This window comes from Eublepharis macularius, chromosome 1 (assembly GCF_028583425.1).
Source record: "Eublepharis macularius isolate TG4126 chromosome 1, MPM_Emac_v1.0, whole genome shotgun sequence".
In the NCBI taxonomy this organism is placed as follows: Eukaryota; Metazoa; Chordata; class Lepidosauria; order Squamata; family Eublepharidae; genus Eublepharis; species Eublepharis macularius.
In genome coordinates this window covers 70688631-70711868 of record NC_072790.1, presented here as the reverse complement: position 1 = coordinate 70711868, position 23238 = coordinate 70688631, and the positions used below count along the sequence as shown (strand labels likewise).

The following is a 23238-nucleotide window of genomic DNA, read 5'->3' as shown; positions in this document are numbered from 1 at the left end:
CCCTTGTTCCATAAAAATTAAATTTCATTAAGAGTGCATCAAGTCCATTTTACAAAAGCATACAGAGATAGCTGATACTGTTACAAAACATTTAGAATTCTATTATATCTCATTTATGCTAGGATAAATTCTATGACTCCAGGGGGACTTATGCCCAAGCAAACTAGGTGAATGACAGCAGCCATACAATGAAATCCTTAGGATCCTTTCCTGGAGTAAATCCCACAAAGCAGACTTCAGAATGCTTCTGAGTAGACATGCGTAGAGTTACACTTTTAATGTGCAAAGTGCTTAAGGCAACACAAGACAAAGTTAGCATGTAATGGTCAAAACTGTATCTCTGGTAAGATGTTATTTTTCTTTTATGTAGTAATGTGTTTTATTTTATTATGGTTTTTTAAGTCTGGTTTTAAAGCCTAGTTGCCACTGCCAGCCACTGCTATTCCAAATGAATCAGGCCACAAATAAACAAAACATTACTTTTTTAAAAAGGTAACCCAAACAAGATTGACTAAAGTGGCTCAGAAATCCACATAACACTTACCTGCATTATGATGCTATAATTCATATCACCTAAAGAGAGGATAATTTCAGGAAGCATAAATGATGGCTAGAGAAAAATAAATAATCATGCTGCAGGCATGTGCTGCCTTAGGGCCAACAAACAAAGCACCTTGCTTGCAGTAAACCGTGGGTTCATTTTAACACACAGTGACCAGATCATCTGTTCCCTTTGCCATGCATGAAGGCTGTGGTTTAGTAAAGAGCTAAGGACATGTTCTACTTACTATCCAGCTAATCATCTACTGGAAGGGGAACAAGATGCATTGAAATATAGAAAGATGGCTTTTTCACAAAGCACTGAAATTAATGTCTTGCTCTGTGTGAGCAAATAGTTTGTCACCTCACCCTTCCCTGTGCTTATTTCAATTTGCCTGAATGCACATACTTAACAACTTCTTCAGCAAGGGTTTCTTCACTCATTTCAATGATGGTATATGTGCAAAAGAATGCTTGCACACAACTGCTACTCAGGTTTCCACTTAAGTGAAGGGTGCAACCTGCAGGGTGCATGAGAGGATTTGGGGTGCATGATGCCCTGGGTTGCGATGTTTGATTTCTTCAGCATAAATCAGTCATAAATAAATATGAGTGCATCATGAGAATTAATTGTTCAAAATATTTGGAACGCATTGCTCTCTCTTTCACACACATACACATACTTACATGCATATTTCTGGAATTTGTAAAGGGAGTGAGATCAATAGAACTAATGCAGATTCATTATTCTGAACAATTTTGATCACATTTCTCCTAAATAATTGTTTGACATGAAACACAAGCAGGGTTTTTCCCTAGAATCTTTTATTAATTTTTCATTACATAAGAAAAAATAACCCAGAAATAATTTCAAGACACAGAAACAAATGGATATAATTTTCTCCAACTCTGCTTATTAATCTTACTAATTTTCTAGTGTACAGGTAAATCTATGATGCATGTTAGAAGATCCTAATAATTCTACTGAAGGAGATACAACATTAATTTTATAATGAGAAAAGAAAAACTGCACAGTGAACCACATACGCAGTGATCAGTACAAAAAAATGAGAAGAGAGAGATGGATGTTAGTAACTATGTTGAAAAACAAAGCACAATATTTCATAAAATAAATAATCCTACAATATGCAAGCTATATTTTGTTTCCTCTGTATTAGGAAAGTGTGTTTTGTCTGCAAAAGCATAAAAAAATGATTTCAAATCAGGATTATGGAAAATAAACCAGGAAAGGGGGGGGGGATTTAAATGCTCGCTTCCTTGTCCTTTCCCCCCATAACTGCAGTCTTCACGATAGAGGGTGAAGTTAAAATGCAGCTTTCGAAGAACCGAGATAAATGTATTGTGCTAAGTACTGTTAGAACTACAGACTGCATATAAGAGAGCAGCTACAGCTAGACTATGGCACATATTTATCATAATTCCTTGGAACTAAGAAGCAGACTAAAAGCATATGGGTCATAATAAGCTGATAAACATCTTTGAAGAGTCTGAGAAGTAAGGGTCCAGCAGTGGCAGAAAAGTGATACATGATTTTTACAGCCTCTCTATGGTTATGGCTCCAGCCTAGGGATGCCACATTCCCTGGGCTTGAAACCAAAGGAGGGGATTTGGGAAGAGTGCACGGAGGATTCACCTGGAGTCTGGAGCACTTCCTCATTGTGCCAGGAATGACATCATTCCTGAAGTGAAGTGGAAGTGATGGGTCCCATGTGGGGACGATTTGATATAAATCAACCTCAAATGCTAGAATTTTATCAAATCAGCCTTGCACAGGACCCATTATTCCGGACAGCATGGGAGTGCACTGTTCAGCTCCAGGTCCCATTCCCATGCCTTTCCCCCCTGCTGGGCAGGTAAGAGGTGGCGGGAGGCAGAGGCTGGGAATGGAGGATCTCCCTCCCCTACCGGGGGAATGGGCTCCTTAATCCAGCCAAAAGGATACGCAACGTGATTACACTGAAAGAGGTTTTAAACACATATTTATCTCTCTCACTGAAACCAATGGGTCCTAAAACTGCTTAATTTTGGATCTATTTTACTCAGATCTTCCAGCGTTGATAACTGGGCTTTAAACACCTATGACAGGATTAAGAATTCCTCTTTGGGTATGCATCTTCAGAGTTTGGGAGTTTTGAAAACGATCTGCTCTAGAAGGTAGTAATACTGGCACAAACTCACAAACTTCAATCTGAAGGTGAATTTAAGCCTCCTCCATATATATATGTTCTAGAGCTGGGGTTCCCAATGTGCTGCCCATATGTGCCATGGCACCCGCTGATGCCTTTCCTAGTGCTTACCTTCTAGAAATTAGACCTATAAAGTAGGCAGGCTCAGGTGGGGCTTTTGCTCAGAAAGACTGCTGATTAGTTGCTGAAAATCTGGTCAATAGTGCAGATTAAAAGGCATCTTATTAAACAGAGCTTCTGCCTGAAATGTTGAAGAGTTTCTATTAGAGTTATGCACAGGGCTTTTTTTCTGGGAAAAGAGGTGGTGGAACTCAGTGGGTTGCCAGCACAGGGGACAACTCTTGGTGGGAGGTGGTGCCCCTGGTACCACATTTGCATGCGCAAAGTGCACACACGCACAATGACATCACTTTGGGTCAGTGAAACAAGGAGGGATTTTTTTTTAAGTTTAAATTGCCTTCAGTGAAAATGGTCACATGGCTGGTGGCCCCGTCCCGTGATCTCCAGACAGAGCGGAGTTTAGATTGTCCTCCGCAAGCGGCGCAGAGGGCAATCTAAACTCCCCTCTGTCTGGAGATCAGGGGGCGGGGCCACCAGCCATGTGACCATTTTCAAGAGGTGCCAGAACTCCGTTCCAGCTGAAAAAAAGCCCCGGTTATGGATAACCGTGTTTCCTGACATTTGTGGCTGACTCCACCTCCCCTGACAGCCATTTTGTGTTGCTGCCCACTTCCCTGTCTCAGAATTCCAAAGGTGCTGCAGACTCAAAAAGATTAGGGAGCCTGACCTAGAGCACAGAAGTGCTTAAAGTAAGGTATTTTCTCTTGGTGCTGGGATTCATGTAAGCATATGTGAGGCTGTTAAAAGGAGGAGCGAGAAGGAGTGTGCCAATTCCATGGGGAAGTTTAAGCGATCATCCCCAACTACATGGTCATGATATTCACATGCAGTATGGGATCACACCAGCTGAAGCAGATCTCACATGTGTACAGTGAGCCTTAGCTGTGTAGTTTTCCAGATGGCTCAAAGTAGGGGGGGGGGCAAGTTGCCTACTGTGGCAGGCAACCCCCATCCTCAGCCCCCATGCTCTCACTTTTGCTTGATGGAACAGAGGCAGCAAAAATGGGGGAGGGAATGGAGTCATGTAATACGTTAAAAATTTCCCAAATCCTATGGTTTTTAACATAGAGTAGAATTTGGGAAATTCCTCAAGCATCGTGTGATGCCATGATGTTACTTCTGGGTATATACCTGGAAGTGACATCACAACATCTCATGATGCCTGTTTCTGCAATGCACCCAGGGGTTGCCAGCCAAAGATTAGCAACCCTAGCCGAAATGTCAAAGAGTTTTGAGCTGAGTTTTTCTGTCATGTCCTGTGTGAATTTATTATTTGTGCATAGCAAAATTTTATGTTCACATTTATGAAAATCAACATATGCTGTGACTACATGAAACTTAACAGCAGTCTACAAGCACTGTGCTTGAGAAATGCAATTTTTCATTTGTTTAAATCAAGGTCTGGAGCTCTCACTCAGCAGACCTGACCGCGCCGCGCCATTTCCAGGATCCTTGTTTAATATCTTTAGTGTATGGAATAAGATATTCTAGGATATATAGAATAACATTATGTGTGCCATAAATATATAGTGTATAAATATATATACACTGAGCTATTCAAGTTATTACTTGATAACTTGAATTTGTAAGTTTTTATCATCAATCATCCCACAGAGTTGGATATCCAAGAATATGATACATATATGTGCAGCAATAACAGAGGGGGTATGACTATCATGTGAACTGGTCCATATTAACTATAGTTGAAATCCTTCTGAAGGCTCACTCATTTCTTAGAATACAGTGAAGGGGACAGTGCTAAGAAACTGAGCCTTGTCAGCATAGCACCATAGTGCTGTTTGATAAAGATTCTACCCGTTGATTTCATTCTTCACAAAACTTATTCCACAGTACATTCACTTACTTCATGAAATACTATGGAACAACTAGCTGGAGGATAGTGGCCTTAACTAGCATAAGGTTTGTGTAATTATGCTGATTTATTCTTAAATACTGTCATTTTGACTGAAAAAATAGAATAGGACTGGAATCCTTGACTGAAAAATAATTTTAGATTGTAAACCACGATAGTTGGTAGGGATGTATTTTCCATCTGCAATGCAAAGCAGTGAAAAGGAACAGATCCATCCGCACTTTTGTGGTATAAATGAGAGCTGCACTAACCATCTCAGAGCTATATCCACATTCAGGCATCTCTGAATACAGCCTGTTACTGCAGTGTAAAGATATTTCTATGGCTGGATCAGGATGATTAATTAGATTTGTCCAGCTCTGTTTTAGAAAGGCAAAAAAAGTAAATCTGAGCCTTATCAAAGTTGAGGAATAAAACTTTTAACCTTTCTCTGGTAGGTTATCACTCATCTATTAGTAGGTTATTTCTCACCTTTTTTACAAAAAAAAAGAAAGAAGGGAAAAAAAGAAAGAAATTAGGGAACATCTTACATTGCTTTCTTATCCTGCAAGCAATTATCTTCACAAAACTAAGATTGGTGGGTGACTTCTTCATTCCAGTGGAAGAAAAATGGGTGTGTAGGTGGGAATTGATGTTATATGATGTCACTTCTGCTTGTACCTGGAAATTACATCATGATGCTCTAGGAATTCCTGTTTTTTAACCACAAAGGTCTGAGGAATTCCTATAACATTGTGACATCAAGAACGGCTGGAAGTGACATTGCTAGAGCAGAGTGTAGGTAGGGACCAGCAGACTGCCTACCATGGTGGGTAATCTGGTAAAGCTGTACAAAAGGGATGTGTGAAAGAAGGGGTGGAGGGTGCTGGCCTATTCCACGAACCCCACAAAGAGGAATGCCAGCAAGATGATTCTCTTGTTTGCTGGAATGGAGGAAGTAAGTTTTTCTTAGAAGATCAGATTTAATCCTGCACTTCTAGTTTTTCTTTTTTCTATTCACATACCAACATTCCTTAGCTTCTGTTATGAAGCAAGTTAATCATCCCATGACATGTCAGCAAAAAATGCTCATGGTTGGTGATTTTCACAACATTCCTCTCTCCCCAACAAAAATTTATTCCCAAGACTGCAGGACCCATATGGAATAACAGTTACATGGATCAGGAAGCTGCAGTAGGGAGGGGTAAAATTGCTCCCTCCTGTCTGCTGTGCCTAGAGTTCTAGAGCTGATGGAAGAGGAAGGAGGGAGCAATTGCTTCCTCCCCCTCTTCCCACTGCAGCCTCCCATCCTAACCAGGCAGGTCCTGTGATTCCCAAACTTGAAAACTGACTGCTGGGGGAAGAAGTTTGCTGGGAATATTGGCAATCCTTCTGCGGTCCTGACAAGGGCATTGCACTGAATTCAACTATATGTTTAATAATGTATGCTAAATTTAATATTCTCTTAAATGATGGGTAATGTTGTGTAGTTTTACCTATGGAGTGGAGAGTGCTGTCAAGTCAAAGCCAACTTATGGTGACTCCTACTGGGGTTTTCAAAGCAAGAGAGACTAATAGAGGTGGTTTGCCATTGCCTGCCTCTGCAATTTTGGTCTTCTTTGGAGGTCTCCCATCCAATTACTAACCAAAGTTGACCTTGCTTAGCTTCTGAGATCTGATGAAATTGGGCTTGCTGGGGCTATCTAGGTCAGGTGACTTTTACTTATATTCCATTAAATATTTTTTCATATTAATGAAAATGTACTTTTATATTAAAGAAACTCAGATTCATTTAGTAGTCACAATTTACAATGCCCATGTCTAAACAATCTTTCTAATTTATGGCTACTTTATTTATGGACTTTAACTGGTGGTAAAAAAAAATAAGAAGAAATGGCTTTAAAAAAGTATCAGCTTAGAAAACTGACAAATATGCAGCAAAGGATTATGGAGACATGCAGTGGCTTTGCTAAAATTAAACACAGTAAGTAGAAAAATGTAACTAATGTATTACCAGTTTGTGCCATAAATTTAGCAGCATCAGCTTGTTCCTGAGGGACCCTTTTCTCATGAACAGATCGAGGTCGCTGACTTTTAATTGTATGATCTCCCATCATTCCAAATTCTAAAGACAGAATAAAGGTTTATGAAAGCTGTGTGCAGACATTTCTCAAAGATTACATACTATCTCATGCAAGAATTTTGTCAAAAACATCCGGAGATCGTATTGGTAAAATTTCAGACCAAAGGAACATGGCAGTTCACATCAATTTGTTTTGCTAGGCTAGTTTTTTTTAAAAAAAATAATTATACTTAAACCTAGGTGGAGAGATTTAAACTGGAAGTTTTAAAAATATTTTTTGAAAAATCAACATTTCAGAGATGTGTATACTTAAAATCAGCTGTGGGACAAAATCAGTTATTTATACTGGAGACATGGTACTCAGAATATTTTAAAATCAGTGCAAACCACACCAGAAAACTACCACCAGAGAGGTAAGTGTTGTTCTGTGACAGAACCTAGTGTTTCCTGCAGAGATCGATACTCTTCCTTCTCATCATTCAGACTGATGGACTGGCAAGCGGGCTTTCATGAGAACAGTGCCAATGTCACATGATGAAGTGGCCCATAAAATGCTTAATGATACGCTGGATGCAGCAGCAGCTGTGCCTGTGACTTTCATTGCTTCAGAAAACTCTCAGTTACAAAGAGCATTGAAGGCGCGGGGATTTTTCTTGCTGTCTTTTGATTTTAATAGGCAACTTCTATGTTAAAAAATTCCCATGTGGGAATCACGAGAGGCTGTTTTACATCTGACATAGCGCTACTGAATATCTTCTCCACTGCCTCTGACCAACCACTTAATTTCTAGGAGTTTGAGCCTAAGATTTGCTATGCTAGTTTACAACCTGGGGCCCCAACATCTTCAGCAATGCAGCATCACAGCCCATGATGTTGCTTCAGCAATGGAGGAATATATGGCATTCAGAGTATCCGCCAAAGGCTCTACTGATTCCTGCAAGAAGTGTCATGTATGCTGGATCCAGTCTAACATTTCTGCAGATCCAAAGACTTCTGCCCACAGAGCGTGACTTTACTTATTTTATTTATTTATTTTATATCATTCATATCTCACCTTTCTCCCCAATGGGGACCCAAAGCAGCTTACATCATTCTCCTTTCCTCCATTTTTTTCCATTCACAAAACTCTGTGAGGTAGGTTAGGCTGAGAGCTTGGGACTGGCTCGAGGTCAACCAGTGAACTTCCATGGCAGAGCAGAGAATGGAACCTGGGTTGTACAGATCCTAGTTAGTCACTCTAGCCAACACACCATATTTCTTTCATATTGCCTTTTTATTGCCTCCTCCTCAAAATGGTAGCCCAAAACGCTTGCTGAAAATTTGGGTGGGAAAGGACTGTCTGGACATTAAAGATTCATGCCTTTTTCCACTCCAGTGCCTGATGAAGGGACCTTCGACTCTTGAAAGATCACACCCTGGAAATCTAGTTGGTCTCTAAGGTGCTACTGGACCCAAACCTCACTCTTCTACTACAGAGCGACACAGCTGCCCACCTGAAACTATCTCAGTGGTTCAGATCACTGTGGTAGAAGTTGTTAGCTTCTGGTCATGTTGCAACATTTCATGCAAATGCAAATCTTTGGCTCCTTCTCTAGCTCCTTTTTATGAGCCTACTCACATTTTTGCCAGCTTCACAAGATGTGTGTGCAGAGGTCATTTTGTAGAAAAAGAGCTGGAGAAACTCATTAGCATAACTCATATGCCACGCCTCTTGCCATCACCAGAAGTGTGTCATTAGCATAACTGATTTGCATATGCCACACCCCTGACATCACCTATCCTGGCTGTTTTGGACCCAATCCCGGCCATTCAAGGCCAAAATTGGGCCCAAAATGGCAAAAAGGGACTGAAAATGACAGAAAAGGGGCCCAAAATGGTCAGGATCGGGCCGCTGATGAGCGGGAGAGTGATCCACACCACCTGTCAGAGGCCCAATCCAGGCAGTTTCGGCCCCAATCCAGGCCAAAACGGGCCCAAAATGGCCAAGAGTCAGATGGGCGGGGCCACCTGACATGTGACCTCTTTGAGGAACTGCCAGAACTGCATTCCTGTGCGTTCCCCCTCGAAATGAGCCCTGTGTGTATGTGTGGCAACTGTGAGAACTAGTCCCCCCGCAAGCAAGATACATGGAAGGCCACTGCTATTTGCATAATTGCAAAATCCTTTCTTAGAGGTTACTGGGTGACCTCTGCTGCCAGCATACAGCCACACACACTGAAGAGCAATTTCTCACCACTAAGAGCCAAAACACACGAGAAGAAATACCCAGATTCAGCACGTGTTCTCTTACCTCAAGGTTTGCCGGGATCTGTAGGCGTCCTGGAAGCTTAAAGTTTAGCATTTACAGAGCAGCAGGAAGGGAAATACAGGTGCCTGTATTTCCCTTCCTGCTGCTCTGTAAATGCTAAACTTTAAGCTTCCAGGACGCCTACAGATCCCGGCAAACCTTGAGGTAAGAGAACACGTGCTGAATCTGGGTATTTCTTCTCGTGTGTTTTGGCTCTAAGGCTCTCATTCCTAATAATTGTCAGGACAAAGCCTCCCCGCCAATAATATATTTTCCTGTATATATGCATGACTTTTAAATTATTTAATTTACTTCATTTATAGCTTGCCTTTCTCCCCAATGGGAACCCAAAGTGGCTGATGTTGTTCTCCTCTCCTTTGTTTTATCCTCACAGCAACCCCCTGAGGTAGGATAGGCTGAGAATGTATGACTGGCCTAAGTTAACTTCTATAACATAGTGGAGATTCAAGCCTGGGTTTCCCAGATTTTAGTATGATACTCTAACCACTATGATTTCAGTTAACTATTCAGCCACTAAATTTGCATCCTAATTTTTCTTTTTCTAAAACAATTTTTCTAAAACCATTTTCTTTTTCTAAAGCAACTTAATTAATAAAATATAGCCGACTAGAGGAAAACATTCCCCCCTACCTAGAAGTATCTACTACCCAACCTGTTAAATACTTTTGGAGATGGTTCGGTGGTGGTTTTTTTGGAGAAGTCTGCTGTTGTATGTTTTAAATATTTATGTAGTTTTATTGGTTTTAAAGCTATATGTATTTTAAATTACTATATTGATTGTTATCCTCCCTGAGCCTGCTGATGCAGAGAGGGCGGAATATAAACTGAATTAAATAAATAAATAAAAATAAAATATATGTTAATTATATACGATACACTGTACATGAATTCTAGGAATAATTAAATTATTTAAAGTTTAATATTCAGTCCTTCCCTGAATACACCATACCACATACAGACCCAAGCTGGGTGTGTTCAAGGATATACATATATCTTCTCTGTGAAATCCTTCATCTTCTTCTATTTTATAATTTAAATTTTTCCAGAAATGAGGTAGAATGTTTTTTTATTAGATACCATGCAGAGATTTAAAATCTGGCAATTAAATGAATATTGTAAATACTGGGTAAGATTTCAATCAATTTGTGAAACAGCTACGCAGAATTATTGTTCCACCAAGGGAATGCAGTCTACCAGTTATACTCAATGGTTGCACTTTTTTTTGGTAGTTCCAAGCAGTAAAAGCTGGAGGAGTAGAGGTATATAGAGACCCTGTCCTTTGTGCTTGGCTCAGTGGCTCGCTCAGACATTGTGCACAGGGACAGTTGTAAAAACAGTTGCTTGATCTAGTGGTCGGTTGCTAGGTGACAGGAGCTGCTACATTTTTTAGCACCATCTTCTTGACACTTGGCACTGGTATCTCAGAAAGCCTGTCGATTTTCAAAATGCAAAACTTCAAAATTGAAATTGCTTTGCTATAGGAAGGGGTTCCAGAGGCATTGAGGGGCAGTGTGGGGTTTTTTTTTAGACCACAACTACTAAAGAAAGTGAGTTTACAAAGAATGTTTAGGTATCACATGACTGATTTAATATCTGAGAGGGAATGATGAAAAACCCTCCAATTGGGGTTCATTTCTTTTTCTCTCAAAAAAGAACAAAACAAAAGCTAACCTAAACGCACTCACGTAATCACCAAAGGACTAAAGATGTTTCGCTGTCATAGCACAGTAGGCAGGAGTGATGATCTTCCGCTACCTACCAATGTAATACTTATGAAAACAGTTAAAACACACAAACCATTTGCTACAAGACTTGAGCTATACTGATGTATTCATTGAGAACTTAATCTGGAAATGCTAATTCTTCCTCAGCCTAGTTAAATTATTTGACTTTGATTTCCATTGATTTGGGGATGCTTATAGCTAAGATTCTGGGCATCAGAACAAGGTCTGAACATGCATGTAGTGTATATTACAACATATGAGCCTATATTAGTAAGAAGGTACATAGCTCCATTAAGTTCCTCCCTGGTTTATGCAAAATGTACAACAGTATCAGTGAACCTCAGCCTGCTGACCAGAGACCGCAGTTTAAAGGCATAGTCTTGCAGCCTAGTCTTTCAGTTATCAGAGTCTGGGGAGAGAATGCAACCATCCATCCATTGGTATAACATCACAATAGGGCTAGCCCACTAATTGTTCTATGTGCACCATCTTAAGAACTTTAGCAACTCCAGTGGTTCTAAGAAGGCCATTCAGAGCTGAACAGAACTCAGCTTAAAGTGAGCAGCTCTAGAAGATTGCACACATATTTCTATTCAAAGTACACATCCAATTAAATCACCGAAGCCAAGAATTACATTGCAATTCCATCTAAAGTTTCCAAAGGGTTATTATGCCTGCAAGAGAGGAAAAGCCAGCTGTTTCTGCTTCACTAGCAGGAACATACCTCAGCTGTAATAGTACATTGCTAGTCATGCTTACATTCCTGCCGGTACCATGACTCTGTTGGATTGGGCTATCTACCTGTAGTCCTATAGATGCTTATTTGGAAGTGTATTATACAACCAAAATCTCCCCATCTAGTAGAGGAAAGCATCAGTATTTCATGTGCACAAATTATACAGGCTGAGATAAGCATCCGGAAATGCATCCACATCTCCACACAATAGTCATGTTCCACTGAACTGGCCAGATGTCTTCTCAGAGCCACTCACTGCTATATGCATCTACTGGCAAATGCTTGGAGCTAGATCAAAGATGAAGAGTTTGGGAAAATGGGGAACACCCTGTCACATGGCAAAAGGGGGATGCTGCTAACTGAAGCAGGGATCCCTGTTGCACATGTGGACTTTCACATTTACTTTTCGGGACTGCAGACCAATGATCCCGTTCTGGCATTTCGCAATTCTCTTGGTTTATTTTCTAAATCACACTTAGCTAGTATTGTAGTCTTTTGCAATATTCATTGTAAGAATCACATCCCTTTTTACTACAATGTCCTCTTTATTTGCATCCTGGTATGTTATTCCTCAGATAGTTTCTGTTTTCTTAGACAGTTTTTTTGTTTGCATTGTTTTCTAGTTCTGAAAACCTAGTTCTACTGCTTTGTTTATTCAAGGTCTTAGATAAGCCTCCAATATCTGATTGAATTGCTTTTCCTATTTTGTAATCTGCCTTGAGTCTCAATGAGAAGGGCAGGCTATAAATGAAATTGTTGTTATTGTTATCATCAACATCAATAATATGCTGTACAGTGATGCCTTTGACCTGAGTGACTTAAAAATTTATTTCTAGATTCTATGCAAAAATTACAACTCCCTCCTTGAAAGAATTCCAACAGCAACATATGCTTGGAAAACTGCCAGTGCAATCTGTCTGAAGAAATCTGTGGAGAATCAGTACAAAGAGTTATACTATCAGTGCTGACTCCACTGGAGTATCTTTGCTTCAGTAGATGAGCTCTGTTTCAAGACTCAAGAAGCCTGACACTTCTTTCTGCAATACTACTTCCTCCATAATTTCTTATACACTTCTGTCACACAATCTAAACAGCACAGGGTGTTCACATTCTTTGCTATTACTGCATGTTGTTTTCTAAATTTCCTTATTAGGTGCTTTTTTTTAGTCACACCCACATCTGGTATAATTTTGTTTTCATCACTAGATGGCAGGATGTGCCTTAACTTAAAACTGCACACATCTGCAGTAAAAAACGAGCGTCTAGCTGCTACTTGTGCTTTCTTTTTCTTCCTGCCATATTATGTTCCAGCAAATCAAACCGAAAAGGGGGAAAAAATCAGTAGAATATTCTCCTGAGAAGAGCAGCAGCATCCAAAGATTAGATGACCTAATAAAATGATGAAGAAAAGAGGGCAATTCTGAAAGTCCTTGCAATTTGGGCTGTGTTTTGCTAAATTTACTGGACTGACAGGACAAAAGTGTCAAAGCACATCACAGTTCACTCTTGCTTTTCAGTACATTCAATTAGAAACATACAAAAAGCTTACTGGTTACATTTCCCAACATGTAAGCCTTATGGAAACTTCGCAACTATGATTACAAACAGCTGAAACAACCACCAAATGCCTTTGTTGGTTTCTCCACTGCACACAGCTGATGGAGGCAGAATGGGTGTAGCATAGTGGCTAAAAGATGTTTCTGTTCTAACAAACCTCAAGAATAATACTATTAAGATCAGGCATGATCTTGTGGGCTATGAGTATGAACTACAAGGCAGGAAAACCTTAAACCTCAGCCTGGACCCCTTATCTGCAATATAAAAATAATAGTGGTTCAGCTTGCAAACAATACTGCTTTAATGATACAAAAATGTGTGGTAGTAGTAACAAAACCAACACTTACGTCAATGTGAAAGGATTCCCCTTAACACATAGGTCAGCAGGATTTTTACATGCAAATCTGAGACAAATGTTGGAAGTAGGGCGGCCACTTCTGCCCTGGACCTCCTGTTCCCCACAGCTGCTCAACAGGATGATGGGGATGATGAGGAAGAGGGGTCGATTTGGCACCATGTTTCTGTTCTACCGTAACTTTGGCACGAATTCTAGAACATCATGCCAATGCAATGATATCACTTCCAGTTTGCACTAGCAGTGGTGTCATGGTGCTGGAGAAACACTGTTCAGGTAGGTCTCCAACCCCTACAATCTCCTGCTGGATGCCAGCACTGGCAATCCTGGCTGCAAGTTTATTTTATGAGATTATGGGATAAATGGGACATTTGTTTTGGCTGAATGCATCATAAGAATTTAAACAAATGAGTTTTTTGCCATTCCCACTTTCCAATTACACTGTAATTAATTTTATTGTACTTTTTGAAATGCATCACATCGAATCAAGCTTGAAGACTCTTCAACAGTTGCAATGAACAATGCTATACTAATAAAGGTGAAGATCATTTGCCCCAATAAACCAGGAAAGGACAATATAATCCTGAACCAGTCCCAGTTAATAATAATTAGGGCATGTAGGCCTAGAAAACTTTTTGTAGTGGATGCAACACAAGTTACTGTATATAGTACACTATATAGTAACTTGCAACACAAGTTACTATATACTGACACCCCTTGCTTAAAATCTCAGCTCAATCAGGAATTAGCTTGGTGATCTCTAAGCAAGCTCCTCAGCTTTATCTCTCTTCTGAAATGCAGGCATAAACATGACTGACCTTTAACAATATTGTTGCTCTGTTTCAGATCTCTGTCCCTGTATAGTGACTTTTTCACAGTGGGTAAAATATAAGGCCCAGTTATCTGAAACTGAATAGTAATGAGATTGAAGTAAAAATGGTCAGCAAGTGATTTGACCTAGTAGAGCTTAGACTTCCCATTGTACATGGGGACAAATTACAATGGATTAACTATGCTAGACTGCTGCAGCCAAGAGGAGAAATCGTTCTGTAGCACTTTAAAGATGAACAAACTTACTGTGGCATATGCTTTTGTGAGCAAGAACCTACCTTGTCAAATGCATGAAACTTCACATTCAGTTGGAAAAGCTGTATATATACCCAAAGCTACAAACTGCAGAATTGCGGGGAAGGGGAAGTTATTACAAAGAGAAGCCAGAAGATCCCGTTATAACTAGAGGTGGGCACGAACAGCAATATGAACAAAAAAAAGCCATGAACAGCCTGATCAGCTGTTCACAAGCAAGCTGTTCATGGGGCCCCGTTCCCGATGAACATGTGTTCGTTCCAAGCCCTGTTCGTAGTGTTCATCATCCGTTCGTCAAGCCAGAGAGTCTGGCACCTTTCAATCAATTCCCTTGGCAACAGTAGGCATGAACTCTGTCTGAACTCCTGTTGCCCTGAAAACCCCAATCTAAGCCCAGGGGCACTTCACCCCTGACTCAGCTGCTTGTCAGGGAAAACCCTGACAAGGGCTGATTGCAGCCAGCTGCGGTTTAAATTTTCCTCTCCCTGCTGCTGTGCAGCACAGGAAGAGGGACATTTAAATCCCCCACTCAGCTGCTGGTCAGGGAACCCCCTGACAAGTGGCTGAGTGCAGCCTGCCAGGGTGAAATGCATTTCTCCCCGCTGCTGCACAGCAGCAGGGAGAGGAGCATTTCATCCCCAACTCAGCCACTTGTCAGGGGTTTTGTGACAAAGTCTCCCCCCCTCCCTCCAGTCGGCTGGAAGGAGGGAGACTTTGAAGGGAAGGTTCACCACGCTGTTTGCAAACGACATGGGGAACTTTCTTTCCTTCAGAGTCTCCCTCCCCCTCCCTCTAGCCAGCTGGAAGGAGGGAGACTTTGAAGGGAAGGAGGTTCCCCACGCCATTTGCAAATGGCAGCACAGGGAACTTTCTTCCCTTCCAAGTCTCCCCCCCTCCCTCCAGCCGGCTGGAAGGAGACTTTGAAGGGAAGGAGGTTCACCACGCTGTTTGCAAACGACATGGGGAACTTTCTTTCCTTCAGAGTCTCCCTCCCCCTCCCTCTAGCCAGCTGGAAGGAGGGAGACTTTGAAGGGAAGGAGGTTCCCCACGCCATTTGCAAATGGCAGCGCAGGGAACTTTCTTCCCTTCCAAGTCTCCCCCCCTCCCTCCAGCCGGCTGGAAGGAGACTTTGAAGGGAAGGAGGTTCACCACGCTGTTTGCAAACGACATGGGGAACTTTCTGTCCTTCAGAGTCTCCCTCCCCCTCCCTTTAGCCAGCTGGAAGGAGGGAGACTTTGAAGGGAAGGAGGTTCCCCACGCCATTTGCAAATGGCGGTGAAGGGAACTTTCTTCCCTTCCAAGTCTCCCCCCCTCCCTCCAGCCGGCTGGAAGGAGACTGAAGGGAAGGAGGTTCTCCACGCTGTGTGCAAACGACATGGGGAACTTTCTTCCCTTCAGAGTCTCCCTCCCCCTCCCTTTAGCCAGCTGGAAGGAGGGAGACTTTGAAGGGAAGGAGGTTCCCCACGCCATTTGCAAATGGCGGTGCAGGGAACTTTCTTCCCTTCCAAGTCTCCCCTTCCTCCATGCAGCCAGCTGGAAGGAGGGCGACTTTAAAGGGAAGGAGGTTCCCCACACTGTTTGCAAATGGCATGTGGAATCTTCTTCCCTTCAGTCTCTCTCCCCCACCTCCCTCCCACGAACAGCCAACCACGAACATGTTCGTGAACACGGTCATGTTCGTACTTGTTCGTGATTCCCTGTTCGTGGATAGTAATGAACAATGAACATCGTGCTTGGTTTTTTTTCCTGTTCATGCTCACCTCTAAATATAACACACTTTGTCCAAGGAAACTGACATAGCACAAATGACAACAAGATCCAGTTAGAAGATTAAACAATACACTAAGACTGGGTATAGACCAATCCCAATAGTCAATGAATTAACAAAGGATGAAGAATCTGAATATTGTACATAAATGTGAACAGGCGGAACAATTACTTTTTGTAGTGAGCTAAGAAACCTAAAATGGATTCAAGTTTGATCGTATCAGATCTTCATGAAGATTCCAAATCAGCAGTTCGTCACTGGAGTATTCCTTTGAAACTCTTCTGCTAAAGTGCTGCAAGAGATTGAAACGCTCCCTCACTGGCTTCTGTTTCCCTTTTGAAAGCCTCTTGCTTTTTCAAAATTTCCTATTATAAAGATTGTCCATTTTGGCCAATGTAAATGCAAGAAGGTCATTTCTGTCCATAATAACATATATCAGTTACAGAGTATGCAGGTGTACTGTTAAGGGTCCTATGATGTCACCTGGGTGAATATTAAGAAAAAATTGAAATCAAAATGGTACATGTATTGAGCCCCATTGTTTTTAGGGTTGCAGCACAGAGGTGCTTTGAAACCTACTTTATGGTAATAGCCAACAAGACTCATATCAGCTCCACTTCATGAGAAGACTGCAACCTTTTCCATCTTATGAGAATATGGTGACAGTTATTCGCATGATTGTCTCCTCAAGAAAAGATTCTTGCACTGACCTTAAGGCACCTGCCCTATGCACTATATAAATTTTTAAGTTTATGCAGTATGCAGAGGCCTGCCTCTTAATGGCGACACCTTACCATATTACACCAGTGGTCATTAACTGGTTCTTTGTATTTTTCTGGACATAATTCAAGGGGCATAATCTCCTATATGATACATAATAGACACCCTCTTAACGGCATCCACGCGTCTGATTCAGAAAGATGTAATAACTGAGTCTAAATCATAGAACCTCCTTCCATAGAACCTCATCAAACTCCAAATTCAAACCCCTTTATGGAAGATCAGGCTGACCGTTTGGAAAGAGATGGATAAATGTCAATAAACTTGATGAAATTTAATCTTGTTCTACTTGAGGAAGTTGCTTTTGTTACTTGCCCCAAGCCTGCAAGAGGAGTCAGGATATAAATCAAAACAAAAAAGGGATATTGGCATTATAAATAATGGGGGTTGGCAATCCTGTTGGAAGACCTAAGGTGCATTATTCAAAACAATCTTCTTCATAGGATTGTTGAGAAGGTCAAATGGAATAGTCATATCAAGATAATTCGGCCCTCTTGGCCAGTGGCAACAGCCACTCAGGCCGGGGCTGTAGTTTACCTCCTCAGAAGAAGGAAGGCAGAGGGTGCAAACCCAAGCATCCAGGGATTTTACTTGGGGGGGGGGCGGAGCCAGCAGCCTTATCATGCTTCTCCACTCCCCCTTGCCTTCAGTTGCACCTCGTGCTTGGCCCACACACCTCACCCTATTGCAGTGCATGATCAGCCAGTCGCATTTGGGGGCCAGGTAGGAATTTTTCTCTCCTTGTCCCTGATTGGCCCTTGGGAAGGGAGTTTTTTTCACCTACCTTGCACTGTGTGAAGAGGGAGCTAATTGGCATGGTGGGGCTGAGTTCATTCCCTGTTGGCGGGATTTAAGTTAGGGGAAAATTTGATCGGGCTGGTGAGCACGCTTGGCACCTCCCCATTGGTTGGGAATAGGGGTCTGTCAGAAGCGGCTGGCTGCTGTACAGCCCAGTTGCGAGGACAGATGCCTTGGGTGGGGAACCCCTAGACAAGCCAGCCCCCCCCTACTCATTGCCCAGGTGGGGGAGCTTTAAAGGGGTGAACCACTTCGCCTGGCCAGACTGAGTCCCAGCCATACGATGGATGGCTCGCACCCAGGGCGGTGGGTGTCTTGCCCAGACAGGTCAGGGCAGAGGTCCACCAGGAGGGGCCCCAGGGCCCTGTGCTTTGACAGTACTGCACTGTATTTCTGGTGATTAGGTTTAGCAATACTTTACACATTCAGTATGACTATTTCACAGACAGATTTTTCAGGTGAACTTTCTGCTTTGGTTTTTTATCTGTTTTAGTAATATCTGGTCAATGTTAAAAACCTTTACATCCAATTTACTTTACTCACAGTGTTATACACTTGCTTTACATTGTCTTGAAACCTATGATGTTTTAAATTGCTTAGTTTTAACTAGTTTGTGTACTTTTAATCTTAAATTATTATTATTAATGGGGGCTGTTTTGTGTGTACGTATACACAAATATATCAATATAGATATAAAATCATAATCTCATTTATACCCATTTTTTGTATTTCTACATATTCTGCAAATAATTTACAACATATGTAATTTTCCTTCCACCTCATTTATGTTTCCCTGTAATTTCCATATTCCCATTGATCACATTTATGCCTAGGTAAACAAGCTTTAACTTAAAAGCAAACAAGCAGGTGATGTGTAATTTGAAAGTAAATTCTATCTGCACTATTACATATGTTTATATAAAATAAAAATAGTTATGGCATATGCAGAACCAATGTCTATCTGAAGTACTGTTATGGTCTAAAAAATAGAATGAGGCCATTATTGCAAGGGACCTGTGCTCCAGCATACATCTGACAAGTTTCCTACACACAAGATAGATATTAATGTATTATCCATTTAGTCATAACCAGTGGAGAAATAATTTTGAAAATATGTGAAACAAGGCCAATAACAGGATATAAAATATTTTATTTATTCAAAGAATTTCATATCAGCTGAGTTATAAGATAAAGCAAACAAAATATAGGGCCAAATTAAAGTATCTTGGAGAAAAAGGGTGGTAATAAGAAAAAATCTGTAAGCATAGGGCCCACTCATCCATGCCAGTTATTCTCTATCAGAACTTCATATTTTGCATATAGCAGCAGAATAATTAGGTATGTCACTAGTTGCTTCTTAAGGTTGGTAGATCTGATCACAGATTTGCAGCATACCCTATGATTTGTCCCATATTGGCTTGATTTAGAGTATATCCTTTCCTCCCTTTCCACAATTACATTGCATCCTTATGCACAGCAATGCAAGGTAAAGCCAGTTCACTGGTGGACCAGCTGTAGGCCTACTAGCCAGGACTATATTAATCCTGAATACTGCTCAGCACATTGCCTATGATAGCAGGTTCGATCCCACAGAGGATTTCTGCAAATAGAAAGGGGGTGATTTTTGTCAGTTCCCACCTCCTGCTGCAGTGCAGACCTTCGACTAGAGTTGCCAGCTGGGATCTTCATTCCAGCGAGAGCAAAAATGAGGGGTGAGAAGTTATGTTACTTCTTGTTGGACATTGAAGCGGTATTACAATGCTATTACAACAATGCTATTACAACACACAATCTCTGTGTGTTGTTTTTTTTTTACCATAGAGATCTGAGGAATTCCTTGAGTGCCATTATGTCACTTCTGGGTACAAACAGAAGTGGCATTACAACATCATTTCCCACCCCACATTTTTCCCCTGCTGGAGTTAACAGCAGTAGCAGAGCCGTGGAGCTGAGGGTGAAAGATTACCAAAATGGGAAATCTGATAAGCCTACCTCTCTGCCCTTTCACGGGGGTCATTTCAGGAGTTATTTTGGGCGGCAGCAGGAGGAGAGCAAGTAAAGTCACCTCCACTAACGGAAATCCTGTTTATCATTGAGCCATGCTCAATAATTGTAGCACTAGAAGCACCATGGCCTTGTATTTAAATGGGCAACATTTTGTATGCATACATGATTCAAAGGTGCATAAGGCAAACAATGAAATACGGAACACAATCCCTCAGCAACATTCCGAGAACTAATTGAACTGTTTGTTGAATTTGTCTACCACTCTTTAATTGTCAACAAACAATGCAAACTTACTTTCTTGTATTCTTTTATTCCCAAGAATATAGTACTGGATCATTCTCAAACAGATTTACATTTAACACAAAAAAATCACCCAAAGTCTCTCAAATTAAGAAAACTTTTTTATTCTAACAGTGCCATTCTACGCAGAATTACATCCTTCTCAGTCCATTGAAACCAATGGGCTTAGAAGGGTATAAATGTGCTTAGGATAGCATGGCAAATATAGCCTAGTGCTGGCATATTATGTTCCCAGAAGATATATTGAGATACATATTACTGATGACTCAGATCCCATTAACATACCTTTTTACTTGGAAAAATTAATCTTGAGTTATATTACCCATTTTAGTACTGGAATTTAACACACTATTCCTCTTCATGTTCCTTTTAATTTTAAAATTTTGGACATACTCTTGTAAAAGTTTAATTCTCCTTCAGACTTTCCATATTTTTTACTTTTCTACTATTGTTACTTTATAATTAGCCATTACAATATACCATATTTAATCTCTTCCCAAACTTAATCCGGCAGCCAAATCCGCATACACATCACCCTGTCACATAATTGGCAACAGCGCTAGTCAGATATTCAGGAGTCAGAAGCAAGGGTCTGGATTTGGGTCTCCAGCTCCCAACAAATGCTGATTAGCATAATTGTTATTTATTGATGGTAGCTACAGCAATATATTTGGGTCAGGAAAACAATGGAATTATGTATTATTTGTAACTTTTATTAGAGTTACAGCAATTCAGTGCAATAATAAAGAAAAAAATATATGACTGTCTCCAACCTGACCTGCTCCATATGGGCAAGATTCTATTTTTGTTTCCTGGAGTATATACAAAATATTTTCCCCTGATAATATATTTGCACATGTTAATAAACCCATCACAGCCACTCATCAGAACAACATTACATTTCAAGTCAGGATTTGCTGGTATCTTTTGCAATTCTCTAAGAAATTCCTAGATCCAGTAGGGTAACCTCCAATCTATTAACTTCTAAGGTATGACTAAGATTAATTTCCGAAAAGCAAGCTAACATGAAGCTGCAATGATAAAAAACATATTTCAAGAAACTCTGATGATATTCTTCCTAAACAATTTTTCAGATGTAAAATTCTGATCTACAGCTGGCCTTTCCAGCAAATGCAATCCTAGACATTTATCTTATTTGAAAAGTATATTGCCAATTTTGGCTCAGAAAATTCCTGGAGATTTGGAGACGGGGGTGCCTGGGGAGGATGGACTTTGAAAAGGGGAGAGAGCTCAGTAAGAAAAGATGTCATAGAATTCATCCTCCAAAATTGTCATTTTCTCCAGGAGAAATAGTATCTGACGTTCGGAAATCAGTTGTAATTCTAGGAGATCTCCACACCCAGCTGTAAGTTTCCAACCCTAGTGTTAAATGAAATGAATGTTTTGCATTTTGTAGCTCAGTTGACGCACTGCAACACTAAGGCTTGTTAAAGTCTTCATCCTCTTGATTTCTGCCCCACACTCTACTGCATTCTCAGTGCTCCTGATCCTAGCAATATTAAGTTGTGGTTCTCATAGGTCAGCTACGTATGTTCAACCAACAACTCTAGCTAGGAGAACAAAGACAGTAGTAGTGTTGGTCAAAACAGAACAGTACCCTGTCTCATCTTCTGAAAAGAATTTTGAACTTGAACTTCTGAAGCAATGCTGCTCTCTTGGAGGGTTATTCCAGAGAAGAGTTCAAGATATTGAACTTATCAGATACAGTGACAGTAAGAGTAAACTTTAAAAGGTGTTCTCATTACTCCAAAGCTCATTAAAAGTTTGGATCACATCTACACTAGCTGTTTGGGCCCAAATAGTAATGAGTAGAGGTGGGCACGATCCCCCAAAAAATACCGATCAAGCTGATCGTGGATCGGCGCCAGCGACGATCCCAAATTAACGATCCACACCGATCATCTACCATTTCCGATCCATGGATCGTGGATCGTGGAGGCAAAAGCGGAGGGGCGCCCCACTGTTTCCAGTGATACAGGAGCGGTGGCTGATGCCGGCGGCATCTGTGTTTGTGTTTGGCTGTCTGTGTTTCACCGTCAGAGCTGCCTATCAGGGTTTGCAGGGATGTAATTGGAGTGCCCATGGCTACAGAACACCCCCTTCCCCCTCCCTCCCTTGGGTGTCTTCTCCCAGCTGGTGACTGCTTTGCTGCTCCGTGGTTGGAAGGAAACCCTGCTGATCAAGGCAAGCTGGGCTTCCATTCAGGTTTCCAGGGCGATAGAAGGAGGGCAAACACAGCTCAGGCATGCCCCTGGCTCCGTTTGCCAGGGCAATAGATTGCTGGCGCCTTCCCGATCCGAGCACGATCGCCCTGATCAAGCCCTGATCCAGTCCCCCTCCCGACCCCTGGATCGTTGGCCGTGCCCGAGCATGATCCGCCGGGTGCCGATCGCGTGATTGCCATTATCGTGGATTTTTTTTTTCGTAATGCGGATCATGCCCATCTCTAGTAATGAGTTCACCAGGATGCAAGCACTCACTATCCACAAGCCAACTCTCCCCATAATCAATCTTTATTTCTAAAACTTCCTGTTGCAAAGAACAGGTTCCAGTGGCAGGGGAGGGTTTGTGGAAGCTATGAAGACCCCTTCTTTAAATTCTGGAGAGTCCAATCCGTCCAAAAGACCTGGGACATTACTTTTCCAATGCTTTTGGGCTCCATCTTGCTTCCTAGAGGCAATGGATATTCCACGTAAGAAATCAGAGTGCATCATCACCACCTTAACATGAGGTTTTTGCCAGTCCTACAAACTCAGTCCACTGCTGCCCTCCTTCACAAGGATAAATTTTTCAGAAAGGAGGGCCTGGACAGGTAGGCGGCTGGGAATTCCAACATTTGGAACTTTCAGGTGGGGGAAGTCCCCACCCCACCCAAGAGTTGTCCAAAAATGCTTCGAAAGAAACCAGTTACTAGATGTTGGTGGAAAAATTACCCATTGCTAATTTATTATTGGATCTAGTGCCACAGAATTCAAAGGGAATAAAGCTCTTCAAAA

At 41.4% G+C, this 23238-nt stretch overlaps 1 protein-coding gene across 1 annotated transcript in view; it reads right to left on the bottom strand.

Moving 5' to 3' along the window:
* The window catches only part of ADGRB3 (adhesion G protein-coupled receptor B3), a 654643-nt gene that overhangs the window by 403794 nt on the left and 227611 nt on the right, over nt 1–23238 (bottom strand). Inside the window, exon 2 of the mRNA XM_054979153.1 lies at nt 6734–6844. Within this exon, the coding sequence (XP_054835128.1) occupies nt 6734–6844 (111 nt within the window). The remainder of the gene's footprint in view (nt 1–6733; nt 6845–23238) is intronic.